Here is a 16157-nt window from a genome sequence, read left to right on the forward strand (position 1 = left end):
CATACATGATAACCCTAATTTATAGATAACATTTGAATGAACTGCGCATGAGGATTACATGGAATTCTAGAAAGTATATCCGAATTTTCACTAAAAAGTGGAATTTCAGAACCACGAAGATTATCTTCTTGTTTTTATATTCTGGAAATGAGGTATCAATTGGCACAGTAATGTCTGATAAATATCTGCAGACAATAGTGATGTATTATAAAAATGTCCTACGGGCGGCCATATTCGATCGAATCATTTATATTTTGCATCATATTAAATGCTGAAAAACATCACTGAAAAGACGAAGTTTAAAGATAATAGTTGATATGATAACACGTTGGTTGCACGAAAAAAGTAAGCGATCTGTCCTCATAAAGATCCTATTTGAAATCAGCAGAATCGCCGAGATGGTTACTGAATAGCAAGACAGACTTACGTGTTTATACTTATTAGTGAACTAAGTGAGTATGTGAAAGACATTATAAGTATTTGACTAGGTTCTTTATAATTGCGTATTCTAATAACACTTTCCAAGATCAAACATTTCCAAAGATCCATTGAATTATGCGATGCCGTTAACACCAGGGTTTGATTGAATCAGACTCAGGACCTTGAATTGGATCTGTGTTGCACATATGGATATCAATGTTATTGAACATTATCATTTAAGTACTTGATATTAGATGAACAATTTGGTATAGTAACAATTTCTCAATGTATAATTTATTACATAAACGTTCATCATTTGGAAAACACACATGTTATTGTAAAGAGAATTATATTTTGTTTGTCAACCGGAACTCTCGTTTTGAAACGTCCACCACGTTTCCCCTTATGAGCACTCATACTCAAATTCGAGACAAACGTGATTAATAGAGAAATACTACCAAGACTAGTTTTGTATCAGATTATAGTGTTGATAAGTTGGGTTTCACTGATACTGAATGACGTAAAAGAAGGTTCCCTCATTCTTTCTGGGCGACACCCCTACCGAAATAATGGAACATCCAGTCTGGTGGGGCATGTGATGTGCATCTCGAACCTTGGCTATTCGACTTTAGTCGGCAGTATACTATATCATCGTCATCACTCATAATACATCCACGTATACCTTGCGTGCAACTACAAAACTCACACCCCCGCAACAGCTAACTTGATCCTGCTAATTACGTTGACTAGATTATCATGGCAGGACTGGATCCCGATATATACCCGAGCATAGACGATATGTGGCGTACTGCTATTAAAGCCGAGAAACACGATGACCTACCGAGTGCAAAGTCAGTCTCGATTGTATTGCTGTATTTAGTAGTACTACTATTTGGCATCGCAGGTAAGCTGTATACACAACTCACTGTGTTTTTATTGTAAATGGTACATGTATTATAATACAATTAATGTTATGATTCAAATGCTAAATAACGGGTTGGTCTGTTTTGAAACCAAAAAAACAACAATAGTCTTGGAGTTGCTCACGCTGCAAGTTCTGGTTGTTGAATTGTTAACTGCTCAAATAATGCGTAAATGCTGTCTATGTTTATACAGACTATAGTATCGTTAATAGTTTTATATGTTGTAGAAGCTTTGAATGTGTGGCAACGTGTAAAACAATATAATTCAACGCTGCAGAGGTATACGAATTCGGAAGCTGCGAAACGTCGTTTGTAGAACAGTTGTTATTGGTGATTTTATGTGTCGTTTGCTCATTCACGTTATATCAACGACGCATGTGCGCATATATGATTTTTTCCTAAGACTGTATTATACATGGAACTATCATGTACACACCTGCACCAGTCGCAACAGACTGATCGATGCGAGGCAATGCGATACAGAGGCGCTTAACTGGGTACTATATACAACAAATACACTCCGCAAATTAAATTACGAAAATAATGGGAGCCCCTGTAATTAGAGTTCCCATAAAATACATAAAATAAAATAAAATAAAAGTCACATACATTCTCCGCTCGCATGTATATATTTCTATTTGAGTTGTTCATAATAATGTTTTGTTCATGGTAGTGCCACAACCATGTCTCTTGCATGATAGTTGTTTGGGCATTTTACAGCTTTCACACACATATCTGCTCTGCCCCGGGGGTTGTGAAACTGTGCAACTATTAATGTGTCTACGGGAGATTTAGGAGAATCCTTTTCTTTATACGCACATTAGAAACTTGTAATTTTCTAGGCATGATACTCGGAGCTTTTGAACTGATATCCGGCACACCTTTTGGTATTTTATAGATAATGACACTGCCAGCGTTTTCTCGTAAATTTCAAAAAGCATTTAATGTAAGCTCACAAAATCAGTTGTTGTTGACGTCTGTCACCACCATCTAAGAATGAGAAGTGCGCATGCGTTTTCATCTATATTAATGGTTGTCCATCGGTTCTCTGACCACTGAAAGAACAACGTGGCAACGGTTATTTCAGTTTGAATTGGTGATGCGTGCTATTGAGGTAGTTTATTGACACAAGCATACCCGAAGATTTGCAAACGTACTAGCATTTATCTGCTTCGTGTGTTCAGAGCAATATTTTTCGTTATTTTGATTTTTTTCAGCATTTATCGAACTATTTCGTCGACAGTGTACTACGTATGAGCATTATGTAGTTTTTGTGGATATTGTGTTTCAAAAACTAAGCTATTGTAGTCATTTAATGTTTAGTAGATATTTTCATTGAGCCTAAATGTTATTTATCTATAATTTTAAAACACTTGAACACAATCGACGATTTAATTGCGTTGTTTACCAATGTAGAAAATAACATGGAATCGGCGTTAAGGACGATTTTAGCACGGTTACTAAAAGACTATGGTCTCACACACAATACAAGTTTTAATACTTTTAAATAATTGCAAATAATTATATGTCGTTACCAATGACGTGCGGAAACTATCGAAGAATGAATTAAGTTGTTTGAGATAATAACTGATATTGTATAACTGATATGCAACATTGTAAGTGTTATATGTATATAGTATTAACGCAGTTATCACGGAAATTTGAAACATACTGCACGTATAATATCATTTCACCAATTGTAATCGACCTAATTTCATCTTCGTTGGTGCAGATACTTATTGTAATGTATAGCCCCCACGCTATTAATGTAGAAGTTGAATTATAATTATCTATCTTACGTTGCAAATTAAAAATTCAAGCAAGAAAGAAATGTTGGTTCTCGTTAGTTACCAGTTTAGGAACACTCTAGCAACAACTTGTTTTAAATTGTATATTATAATCCAGACAATATGCTTTATGCAGGGACCGACCATCTTGTGTTTTCCGAACATGTAGACGTCTCTCTGGTGTGTGCATGGCTTTTACAATGAAAACGCAATTGTAGAATGCTGTTAATTTTCCGTGACAATAATTACGTGAATTGTGATTCCAATTCAGAATAATTAAACAACCTCGCAAGGATGCTTACTAAGGATACAACGACATGCTCCAGTCATGTATAGTGTGTTTATTGCTCGGTATTTTTCCAACTAATTCCGCGCAGGTATGCACTTATATGTATACATACCTGTGTTGTATGCCTACGCGTATACCCAGTTATTTGTTCTCATGTGCACTTACTATATGCAGTTAGGCGTAGAGGAATAAGATGTTATCTAAAAAATGTTTTTGGCACAATATTTCTTTTGGTATATTCATTTTGGTATAATATCAAATTAAATGTTAGTGGTTTTAATATAGTATTATTAAATAACACTTCCATACTTGTGATTTGTAGTGAAGCAGTGTTAAAACATAATCCCGAAACAGTTAATTGTAGGTTAATGCCAGTACACACGAAGAATCACCGGTTTTGTATCAAATGACGCTGATAGTAAGAATTTGGTGGTAATCACGGCGATTCTATTCGTGATAGTTTTTCTTAAACGCATGGACTTTTTTTTCATTTACAACCGATTTTTCTGAGTGAATGAATAATAACTCTGATAATAAACACATCTTCTGGTGGCGCTTGCAATGAAAACAAGTTCGATGAAATATGACTTCCATCTACGTGATATGTATTTTTCAATCTGTATGATAGTCATTGCGAAGATACGCACGTTATTCAACTGATAAGATACATAATTGGACATGTGCTTACTTATGCTTTTAACGAATGGAGATATTCCCTCATCGTATGTTAATGTTAGACGTAGCCTTACAGGGAAACTGTACGTGACACGTTAAATAATGCTCGTATGCCGAACAGAATAAGATTTCCATATTTATGACAAATTACACTTTCATGTCATTACTAGCAATGCTGTTATAGCGAGCAATTTTCTTTACCGCGGTTTTTTCCTTTTTAGTATATTTCTTCTCTGTCATATACATTGATAATTTTCTGATCTGAGACACGTTTTAAATAAATTTATAACTAGGAGAATATGACTACATCTTACCAGTAATCTAAGAATGATGAATCGACTTCGTTTTTAATAATAAAATAAGTATATTTTAAACACTATATCATACAGCAACGCAACGTTTTGCTGGGGAGTGTAAAACTACATACACATAGTCTCAGCAGTGGCTTTGTCACAGTGTAAGGCCTGCTTATCGCAATTGAGAGGGACACCCACAGAACTCACACTGGACAGGGGAGTTCTTTCACTGCTAGTATGGGGTAGCCAAGACAATAGTACTGGAAATGAAATACACATACACCAAAATATCGAGTTACAGCTCCTGGCTTTAATACCTCTCAAAATAATCATAAGAAATAAAGCACTGAAAAATACAATGAATAAAGTCACTAAAATAGGGGAATGCTTAGGGAAGTGTACATTGGTGATAACTCACAGTTCCAGGATGTATTAATGGACGACAGTCAATGGCTTCTGCAACACAACAACGACGAAATACAGGAGTCTTGCTTGCAGAGGAACGCTGATATTCTGGAGGGCACCGCTGAAAGCAGGAGATCACAGAAGAGTTCATACAAGTCTCACAGAATGATAGTTGTAGCCAGTATCACTTGTCAAACAATATCGTAGCAGAACACACACAGGAAAGCAAGTTGAAATGACTGAAACCAAGTTGAAATGATCGACCCAAACTGTCCTGAGTCTGTACAGAGGCATGATTCAGTGTAACCATCTTGGTTTCCACATAAGCCAATCGAAATGTGATCTTGCTAGCGGCTGTGTCATGTAGGCAACTCAGTAGATCATAAACATCCGTTGTTATTCAAATAACAGCACACCTGATAGATACCAATTCTCCTTCCAGGTTGTAAACACCCTTTGTTATGTAAATTACAAGCACACCTGTTAGAACCCACTGTCCTTCAAAAGTTGAAAACAAGTATGACATGTCATTCACCTTTATGACAGTTATCACAATGCACACCGTTTCTTCCCATGATTCCATGCACACTTCCATTTGCAGGGTTTGAGATAATATGACAAAATTATGAAATAAAGGATGCTGAAATGCTTACTGTTTGAAACTTATGTATTGCTAAGCAAATGAACCTGAATTCCCGCGTGATCTCCCAAGCCTTTAAAATTGCAGACACATTTACAGAGGCTGTGATATTGATATATTCAATGATGTTAGACCACATACTTGACATTTTGCCTACCTAAGTTGATAGACATGACCAGTAAGGTGTAAAATAGCACAAGTACATATATAAGTCAACCGGTTATAGATTGATCTACATTTCCAGTTGTCGGTTTCAGTAGAGTGATTTCCTTCAATTCTGGAGTGGATAAATGTAAGAAGAGTGTGACATTAAATTTATCGAATGCTATTAGTCATCTAATATCTAATTAGAATCGCAAGGATATATCACTAGTATGTTTCCAGTGTACTCGTAACTTAACTAAAATGAAGGCAATTTTTCTGTGCTAGAATAATTACTGCGTTTCTTCGTTCGTGCGTGCAACACTTTGTGAACAGTGAAGACTCTTACAAATCAATACAAAAATGAGTATTAACTTCAATTTAATCAAATACACTACAAAATAGGTGAGACTACTTCGACAAACATGAAAGATGAATGTGCCACGCGACGTCGTATTCTATTAGGTAGTCGTCTACAGCCACTATATCACAGATCACAGATTATGTAGCTGTTTTAGCTGTATCAAATAAGTGTCCAACAAACTGTACAATTGTTGTTATTTTCGTTGACTTGCATCGAGTTACAAACACGGTGTACCAAATTCGTTTGAAACTTACTAGTGTATGTCCTGTGCCCGCATTCTGTTGCTTGGGAAAGTTACTTGTTTCAAAATACACTCATCGATAAACATAATCAATATTTTCTCGAATTTTGTCAATTTGAGACATTTGTCTTGGAATAGTCGACTCTTATTATGTACATCGACGTTCGAAATCTCAACAGACGTCACATCAAAGAAAATGTCGAAGTTGCCTGCGACTGTATTATCTAATGTCTTCGATTTAACAATCAATATTCCACGAGCGTGATATGCATATTGTCACATACATGCTATATTATCGTTTATTTAAACATTTAAATTAAAAAGTATCGTATAATTCAATGTTTTCAAATTACTGCTGGACAGAAGTCGCCATTGTCCGCAAAATATGCGACCATAAGTTGTATGCGATGTATATGTATAATGTCGGTATCGATGACAGCGTCATTAACGAGATTGAATTTCAATTCTCTGAGGTAACATATCCATATATGTGTGTTCACACGACTGATTTACCGTAATGAAAATGTAAACTCAATGAGCAGGTCCATCCGTCACCTATTCGTTACTATGCACATAATATAATAAATGGAGAACATTTTGTTCTTATATAAAATCAAATATATGTCAACTCCAAATCTAACAGATGCGGGACACAATGCAAAGTAATGCAACGTCTATGTACGTGCTGAAATATTTTCTAAATATTAGTTTTCCGCTTTGGAATATATTATTATTATTATTTTATATTTTCATTTCTCTAAAGAAATATACCCCACTAACCTGGGGGAACAGGTTACAATGCGAAAGTTACAGGCGTGACGTTAATCGCCTCAATAAAATAAAGTATAAAGTATTATAAAGTATTATATATATATATACATACATATATACAACTCATCTATTGGAGAACTAACAAATTTTATCTAATCTGAAAAGCTGTGTATACAAATCTAAATGTATACGAATATGATTACATGCTGGACAAACTACCAGAAAATGAGTTTCATCTTCAACAGCATCTATACATATTTGGCAGATTCTATTTTCCACTGGAGTTTCAAAATATCTACCGGTCTAAATGTGTAACTTATGATTAGAGCACCGGAGTTTAGTTAAAGCTTGTCTGTACAGGGGAACACGAACGATATCCAAATAATTCTTATTAAAAATATTTGTTTTTAATTGGCGAAACGTTCGTAACTAATTTCTACTGATTGGGGATCATCGTCAAATAAAGCATCTTTCCAACTTTTGAAATAACAATCTCTTACTTTTTTTCCAATTAACAACGTTGTTTCATCGGTAATTTGGGAGATAAACCTATTCTCCCAAATAGTATGCATATTGTGTTTAATTAAAAATTTCTTAATAGCTGAAGCAAAACATGGCTTTCCTATCTGTGCCAAGTTTTCAGACTCTCTATAGGCTTTGTAAACGAGTCGATTAGATGACATTTTCAGAATACGTTTCCAAAATTTAATACGGATTATATTTCTGCCAATAATAATTGGGTATCGTCCGAGTTCACCCATAACTGCATTGTTGTTTGTATTTTGCCACACACCTAATATATATTTACACAACTTTACTGAACATCTTCAATTGCTTTACATTACCGATATATATCTGAAGCAGAACCACTCATGAACTCAATGTATGCAAGCACAAATTCACAGTAAAGTGTGGATTCTGAAAAGTGATTGTTAATTTCTTTGTGATGATAATGCGAAGATACTTTCATGAATGTACCTGATTGGTTACCAAACCCTATACCCTAACAGTCTGGCCAATCAGATAGCAGCTTCTTTGTGTTTTCGACGTACTAAATTCTGTCTTATTTATACACTTCAACTCAAGTGGCGTTTTCACCATACACATCAATCAAATAAAGTTTACTACATGGCAGGGCGTTTTTAGAAAGAACAATGACATGTGATTTGTTTAATATAAACACATTCATAACACGTCTCAACCTCACGATAATGAGTTTCCATATACGTCATCAGAGTTGTTAAAAAGGTTCAGTCAACAATAATAAGAGAGTATTTTAACCGACATCAATCTTTACATTATGTCATCAGAGCTTACAGTCCTTATTCATTACTACTATTATTTACTAAGCCATTCAATTCACCTCACTAGATAGAAAACGACATTTGAATAAAAAAAGGCAATGGCGTCAGTATAGACTCATATATTAACGTTATCAGAGATACAATTTCACATGAATAGATATGATGCAATACAAGATCAACGTCAAACGTGTACTTTTAGAAATATCACTAAACAAATGTGGATTGCACTGCAAATTTAAATAAACAATAACTTCTTTAGCTAATGTTCAGATTCATCGATGTAATGATAAGAATGTGAACTCTTAGTGATATTTATTACAGGCAATGCATTGGTGACAGCGGTGGTGTCAGTAAATGAACACATGCGAAGTGTAACAAATATGTTCATTGCACAAATTGCTCTTGGTGACATCATAATGCTGCTTCTGGCCATGCCGTTTGACATCATCAGTAAATACGTGTATGAAGTAAGTTATTTAAAGGAAACATCAATCCAAACAACATAATGACTCCTGACGAAAAAAGCTCCCCAAATGTAGGAGAATGCATTTTACAGTTTTTCATATCACGTTTCATTCTCTAGATATTCAACTTTTCATCAGTATTATGTAGTCAGCTATCTTGATTTCCAACCAAAGGATTATGGGTAAATTATGACATAATAGAATCTTTTGTCAGAAATTGAGAAAATGATTTTATCTATAACTTCGAAAGTTTAACTTCAAATTGGCTGAAAGTTTAGAGATTGGTAGCATACATGTACTGGTACCATCCATGTTTATAAAATAGTTGTCATGGAAACAGAACTAAAAATATATATTTTTATGTTTTTCTACCAAATTCTCAAATTTCCTTATATTGTATACAATTTACCAATGTTAGTAGGTTATATGGGTGATATATCACATTTTGATCACAAAAGTTTCATTTTATATTTCACGACTAAAATATGGATTTTTATTTCTTTAATGTTTTTAACAATATCTTCACTTCATGCGTATTGAGAATATTCTAATTTCCACTACTTTAATTATATACATGAGTAATATATGCACAACGAACATTTGAACTAATTCACATCAGTATTTCTTCGTTATAGATGAAATAATTTTCTCAATTTTTGACAACAGATTCTATGATGTCATACTTTACCCATAATCCTTTGCTTGAGAATCAAGATGGCTAACTACATAATAATGACATAAAATTGAATATCTAGAGAATGAAAAGTGATATAAAAAAAACGGTAAATTGCAGTCTCCTACATTTGTGGACCTTTTTCTTCAGGGTCAATATGTTGCTTAGATTAATGTTTCCTTAAATGAAACCTATTACAACAATATACGAGATATGAATACTGCGATTTTGAGATGTTGAACACAAATTAGTTCCCGCAGTAGATAAATGTCGGCTATTGGTTTCGGCATCTCCACTGCGTATATCATACACTGTTGTTGACATCCAGAGAACTATCGTAAGTTTACGTATATATTTGTGGTTACAGGATTGGAGTTTTGGTACTGTATTGTGTAGGAGTATGTCGTTTTGTAAGGACTATTCGCTAACTATCACTATATTAACGCTAACAGTCATGAGTATTGATAGGTAAGTATTTAAAATAATTATGAAAATTTTCGTTGGTTAGACAATTGATAAACATTATGCATTCTTGCTCATAAGACTTACCACTATGCATCAATAGATCATCAAAAATATATGTAAATGTGTGTAACCATGGTAATTGAAACAGTGGACATGATAATGGGAACGAATGGAATACTATTTTAGGGGAAAAACAGGTTTCGTGTCCCCTTTTCGCCTCAACGAGATCTCGAGAGGGCAATTTCCGTTTAAGGATATTGAATGTGAAACTTCAAATCACCTTTGTGAATCATTGAAAATTTGTTCTAACTTTTTAAAATCGGTTTTTGCAGGTGCTTTATACTATCCCGTGAACTCAGAACATACAGCATTCGGACCATGAAGATGTTTGTCACTGTAGCAATCATCATTCAATTGCTCTCCGTGTCTGCTGCCACACCAGCGACCATTTTCAGTAGCGTGTGGCGTGAATCTAATCATACCCATTCAAATGACAGCGCCGCAAATGCGTCATTTCGTGTTTGTAAACTTAATGACGGCTCGTCAAATTTGTTGCGGGTCTCTCTCTCGCGTGTTCTCCTATTATACGTTCTACCACTAGTAATTATCAGTGTTTCGTTTACGAAGATCAACGCGTTTCTCAGATCAACGGAGGCCCAGGTGTTGCTATCTGCAAATATAAAGATCGTGTCTGCCTGTAAGAGGGCACTCCACTTACTCATTACTCTGGTGGGATTGTATACTGCTCTGCTACTCCCAACTGTCATAGACACAATAGTGTCATTTTTCATTAGAGGTGGTTCGTTATATGACAATAAGTGGTATTCTCTGTACGAATTCCTTGTGGATACTACATTGTATGCGATATGTGTATATAAACCGGTCGTTTATTTCATCATGAGCGCGAACTTTCGAGGTGGGTTCCGTGAGCTGACTTGCTGTTCATTGCACAACTCAGGGAAAAGCAGGATCGAGTGCAACGATGACGAATCAACTTTGGACACCAATGAAATATGGTTCAACAGTGATGGCAGCGAAAGCATTGTACAATACGATGTAGGAGACAGAGTGTAATCTCAGTTGGATTCTAAAATTGAATTCAAAATGGAGGATAAAGAAATGTCATCAGAATATGTTATACTGTGTGCTGGGGGACTCACGTATAGTTTGGGTGCGATGGAGTAATATAAGTTTTTGGCATCTGATTTCAAACATTGTTTCAATAGCATACTTACCTACGACGTCTTTTTGATGTACATGTGCGAGCAGTTTTTTCATAATACCCTATACTTGAGGATCGACACTTCACATAACCAAACTAGACAGCACTCGAAGAAAATGTGAACTTATACCAGATTTATTCATCATAAATATGCATGTCAACCATCAAAGACACAATTTATTAGAACTTATCAATGCGTAGTTCCGACCGGAAACATGTATGGTAGCATTGTAGCACCTTGTAGCATTGGTTTAAATTGACCTTAAAGTGCCTGTGAAATGCCCACCCACACGTTTCCCATTTTAGATCTGTGTTCCACTGAAATAGACATTTATTGTTTTTTTGTTGAAAATGATTACTTGTTTCCAAGTAAATTTGAGATATTTCTAGTGTTGTAGCCACGCCAATTTATCCTGAAACGGTCGACTGTTTCCGGATTTCCGACTCTCGCCGAAGTTAAAGTGCGCCATCTATTGCAAAATAATGAGAAGGATTCATACTTTTGTGCCGTACTTTATAACACTGCGTCATTCAACATACTTTTAAACGATATACATGCTTCGGTCGCTTTTTTCCCATTTTTTAAAATAGTGTTTTATTTAAAGAAATAGATTCTGAACCAGTCCATGATTACCGAGGCAGAACACAGATATACGTCGGGTAATTGTTTCAAAATGATTCTTGCGATTCTGAATATTGCTTTATAGAGACGTAGCAATAATTTTGACAGTGTTTTGACAAAATGAAACGTCGGACAAACAGGAAATTACGCAGCACTTACACACTGCTAATTCTTTTTATTTTCGCAGGCTAAACATTTCTGAATTGTTTGGTGACTGGTGTTGAATGTTGAATTCACACCTCTGTAACCTTTACTTGCAGTTTGGTCTGCCTAATAATTTATGGAATGAGACTTCGGTTGTCAATGTGTTTCATTTTTAATATGATGTCATTTATGGCAATCGGGCTAACTCGAATCCACGCTGAATTTGTTTGTATATTAGTCGCTCTCAATTATTTCTTGTTATCCAATCTAATGTCGCCATTCACTCACTTGTCCTCGTCGCCCTATGCGACAAACCTGATATGATGTGTACATTATGGTCCATTCTTCCTCGACGAGAACAAGTATACATAAGTGGCAATTCACTCAACGATGAGAAAACTGTACAAGAAATGTGCCTTATATACACGTATCGGCAATGCAAGCTGCCCAGCAAGTTCTTCTCCTGACGCCACAAGGGGACTTTCTGTATGCCAATGAGAAGCTAATGAGGAGCCTCATTTTAAATTACAGAAAAATAAAGTTGCCCTAGACAGAGTTTGAAACGCATTTTTCCACTTTAAAATGTATATATATATATACCAGATATATACACAAGCTAACATGCCACGCACAGCGATTGCATTCTCTGTAAAAGATTTGTACACACTCTTGCCGTGTCATAGGGTCTGTAATATGGAATTAAAACTCTCTCTCGGTTGGGTTCGAATGTATGCACATCGATAATATCGCGAATAAAGACTCATTAGTAAAATAACACATTAGTTCACACTAGTGCTTAGTAACAATGAATGTTTATTCAATATTGTGATGAAAAGTGTTATATATTAAATAAGACCATATCAAAGGTCAATAGTAAAAAGAAATGTTACTTTCAGTGTAACCCAATGCGCGTCTGCCATACATGTTGAATTTTAGGCTTCTTAACAAGGCTATGTACACAGAACACTGTTATATATTCTTTGCATCCGTCCCAATAAAAGCTACCTTCCGGTCTTGAGCTTGCTCCCAAGCATCAATCAGTGAATGTAATCAATAAATGCAAATAACATGTTTAATGTCCATCGGCATAGACAACTCAAGCAAATAATCATATATTACTATATCTTCTATCGGAAGTACTGTTTTTGATGTCATTATTTGTATTCGTTAGAAGTATTTCTCGTCCCAATTGCATCTAATCAGCTCTATGTTAACAAAAGTGTACAGCTGCAGAATATTCCTCAAGACCATTGTGACGTGTAAGTTAAACGTTGTTAGGTAATTTAACTTTCAATAACATCTGTCGGTTTAAATCCATTACTGCATTTATTTACATTGGAATACATTCAAACTGATTGAAGACTAGATTATTGTATTTTTTTTATTTTCCTGGTATGTTTAGTTGAAGCGTGGAAAGAGAAGCGGCACTTTGATTTAGAATTCTGAAATAAAATCGCATTCAGGCTATTTACTTAAAAAAATATAGTCTACTTGCAAAATATTAAAAACCAGAGGCCCAGTGTTTATTTGTTAGTACACAATATGGATTACAGGTGAAGGATGGTAGGTTACATAAATAAATGTCGGGATTAACTTAAAAACATTCGATATACTTGAAACAATGGTTTTTCACAAGAGGGAATATAATACTGTATTGCAACACGTGTATGCCGACCTGAAATAAAAGTCCATTCCAAACCTATTCAAAGCAATTGACAATAACCTCTCCTTATAATAAATAACTATTATAACTGATTTTAATATCTGACGTTATTTATGAGGTGTACTTATGTGCACATTAGGACTATTTGGCTCACCATGACATTTTGTAACAGTGAACGACGTTGCTGAATTGCGTGGTCTCTTCTTTTTTGTTACAGGCAATGTAATGGTGACAGCTGTGGTGGCAGTAAATGAACACATGCGAAGTGTATTTTATAATATTTTCGAGCGCGTAGTGAAACATATCAATACCAATACAATATTCAAAACTAGCGAATGTTAAATATCCTTGATTTTTGAAAAGTATAGAGTAAATATGAAGGTGCAATGTTAAATTCAGGAGTAAGTCTGAATAAATGTGCATATAATTATAATATCCACAGGAAATGGAATTGTCCGCGAATGGTGACATAAAACGCTCTAAAGCGAACGATACATTATATCTACTGCTGAATTGATGACATCGCGGGTTTCAAACTCAAACCACTTGAATAATAAAAAGTTAACTGTACATGGCGCTGGATTTGCTCATTCTACTCGAATCATCTGCCATCACTTCATGTATTGCACAGGGTCGATACAGTTTGCATTTTCTGATTTTTAGTAAATGTGTATTTGCCACTTATTTGTTTTGTTTCATTCGAATTGTCAAAATTGTTTTGAATGCAGATTTACATATTAGTTGTTTATTGCAACTTTATCACTACAGGAAATAAAAATGTAACCGCACAAATAAACTGCGATCGATGACAATGTGGAAATTTTATGATGTACCATCCTATGAACAGCATTGCCAGCCCTATATAAGTTCACATTGAATCGACTTGATAAAGATTAAAATTTGAGATTGTAAATTCAAATCAAGTTTCCAAATTAGAAAGCAGTAATTGCCTTTGCAAAAAACATTGTTCTAATCAAGTTGATATATAAATACGGACATTTTTATTGGATTCAGTCTGAAAGAAAAGCCTCATCAAGGAAACGTTTGCCATAATAGCTAATAGCTATAAGTGTTGCAGACAATAATGGTTGACAGTTATGTAATTTTAAAGAAATCAATAACTGCAATGAATAACACACTCTTGTGTTGTGATACATAGATTTACGTTTATGTTATTAAATGAAGTCGCATAATTGAAATATAATGAGAGTCGACGGTCTTTGAGTACTAGTAAACTAGAATGATCTTTTCATTTGACAAGTAAATCCGCTGCCTCTGATGAATAGTTGTTTCATGCAGACAAGCCATCATCAAACTCTCATTTCCGTTTGATCAATGTTTACTTGGCCCTCATATATTTGCTTAATGGTTATTTTATGATACCTGATTATTTCCTCATCACACGCTGATGTCGTCTGCAACTAGTTGACGTGCTTAATTTTCAATACTTAACTGCCATGACAACTGCATATAATCTCTGATAAGTTGTTGTTGAATTTGTCTTTGGACGACACAGATATCTGTAGATTGGTTAAAAAAAGCCTCGGATAACACAAAAAACAGCCTAAACAACAATAATTAAATTATGTACGTAAAACCGACCATCGTCTTTATTCATTCCTTATTTTTTTGTGTTCTTCACATGAATGAACAAACATGGGTAAAGTCAACTAATGATGGCAAAATACATACATTCAATACATGTAAGAAAACATACGCTAGTGTATGCTACCGTACTCATTCAGCGTGAAATGCCAGTATATTTCGGTACATTAGTACATCGTATAATAAAACAATTGTTTCCTCTCTGCCTCATCGAACAGTTACCGGTACGTTGATTCAACATCCAAGTAGATTAATTCTGATAAGATTGTAAATAGTCAATGGGACATCTGTACAGTTCAGTAAACACAAAATTATACTCGCGATGGAACTTGCTGTGAGTAAAAAGTTATTATTTTGTATCATTGATGGCGCACCTGGTACTATGATGCTTTTTTGTGATTGATGATGTTGCTGTTTAGGCCCGTAAGCATTTTCAGTTGATTGCAAATTATTGAAGGTCGGAAGTCGATTTGACGATTCTCGTGGCATGATGTGATGTACGTTGCTCAGGATATTCCCACGCTGTTGTTCTACAAATACGATGGCGTAATTATATTTGCTCTGCACTTGTTCGTGATCCGATAACTGCTGCAGTTGTGTAGGTGGTACACCTGCATGAAGGAGTTTAGTTCTGCTGGTTGTAGTACACTGTGATTCTCCATTTACGATGGTGTGTAGTTTGTCGTAAAGTAGAAAGGACTGTCCGGTGTGTTCTTGTTTTCTTTGGTGTAGCAAACATTCGCATATTTCGAATTTGATTCTGTCGTGTTCCCAGTAATCAGGTATATAGGACGAATATCGTCAGAAAAGTTTATCCATTCATGTAACTGGATCACTGCTGTGTTGGTGGAATGAACGGTATTTTTCTGCTGAAATCGGACATATAGATGTTATTGATAATCACTGTTTAGTAGACGCAAACACATTTTCAACAAAAAGAGTTTCAGTCAGGGCAAATATATTTTGCAACCCGCCGTAACTGGCTGCCATGACGGAATGCACACTTTTTAAAAGCTGAAGTATGCGAGGGAAAAAACAGGAAA

At 35.1% G+C, this 16157-nt stretch overlaps 1 protein-coding gene across 1 annotated transcript; it reads left to right on the forward strand.

Moving 5' to 3' along the window:
* Positions 1-1176: 1176 nt before the first annotated feature.
* LOC102802516 (bombesin receptor subtype-3-like) lies at positions 1177-10932 on the forward strand. Its single transcript, XM_006820154.1, has 4 exons — positions 1177-1324; positions 8578-8723; positions 9761-9861; positions 10191-10932. Exons 1-4 carry the CDS (start codon positions 1177-1179, stop codon positions 10930-10932), a joined length of 1137 nt encoding a protein of 378 aa, XP_006820217.1.
* The last annotated feature ends 5225 nt before the right edge of the window (positions 10933-16157 follow it).

Source organism: Saccoglossus kowalevskii, chromosome 18, assembly GCF_978046115.1.
Source record: "Saccoglossus kowalevskii chromosome 18, keSacKowa6.1, whole genome shotgun sequence".
NCBI lineage: Eukaryota > Metazoa > Hemichordata > Enteropneusta > Harrimaniidae > Saccoglossus > Saccoglossus kowalevskii.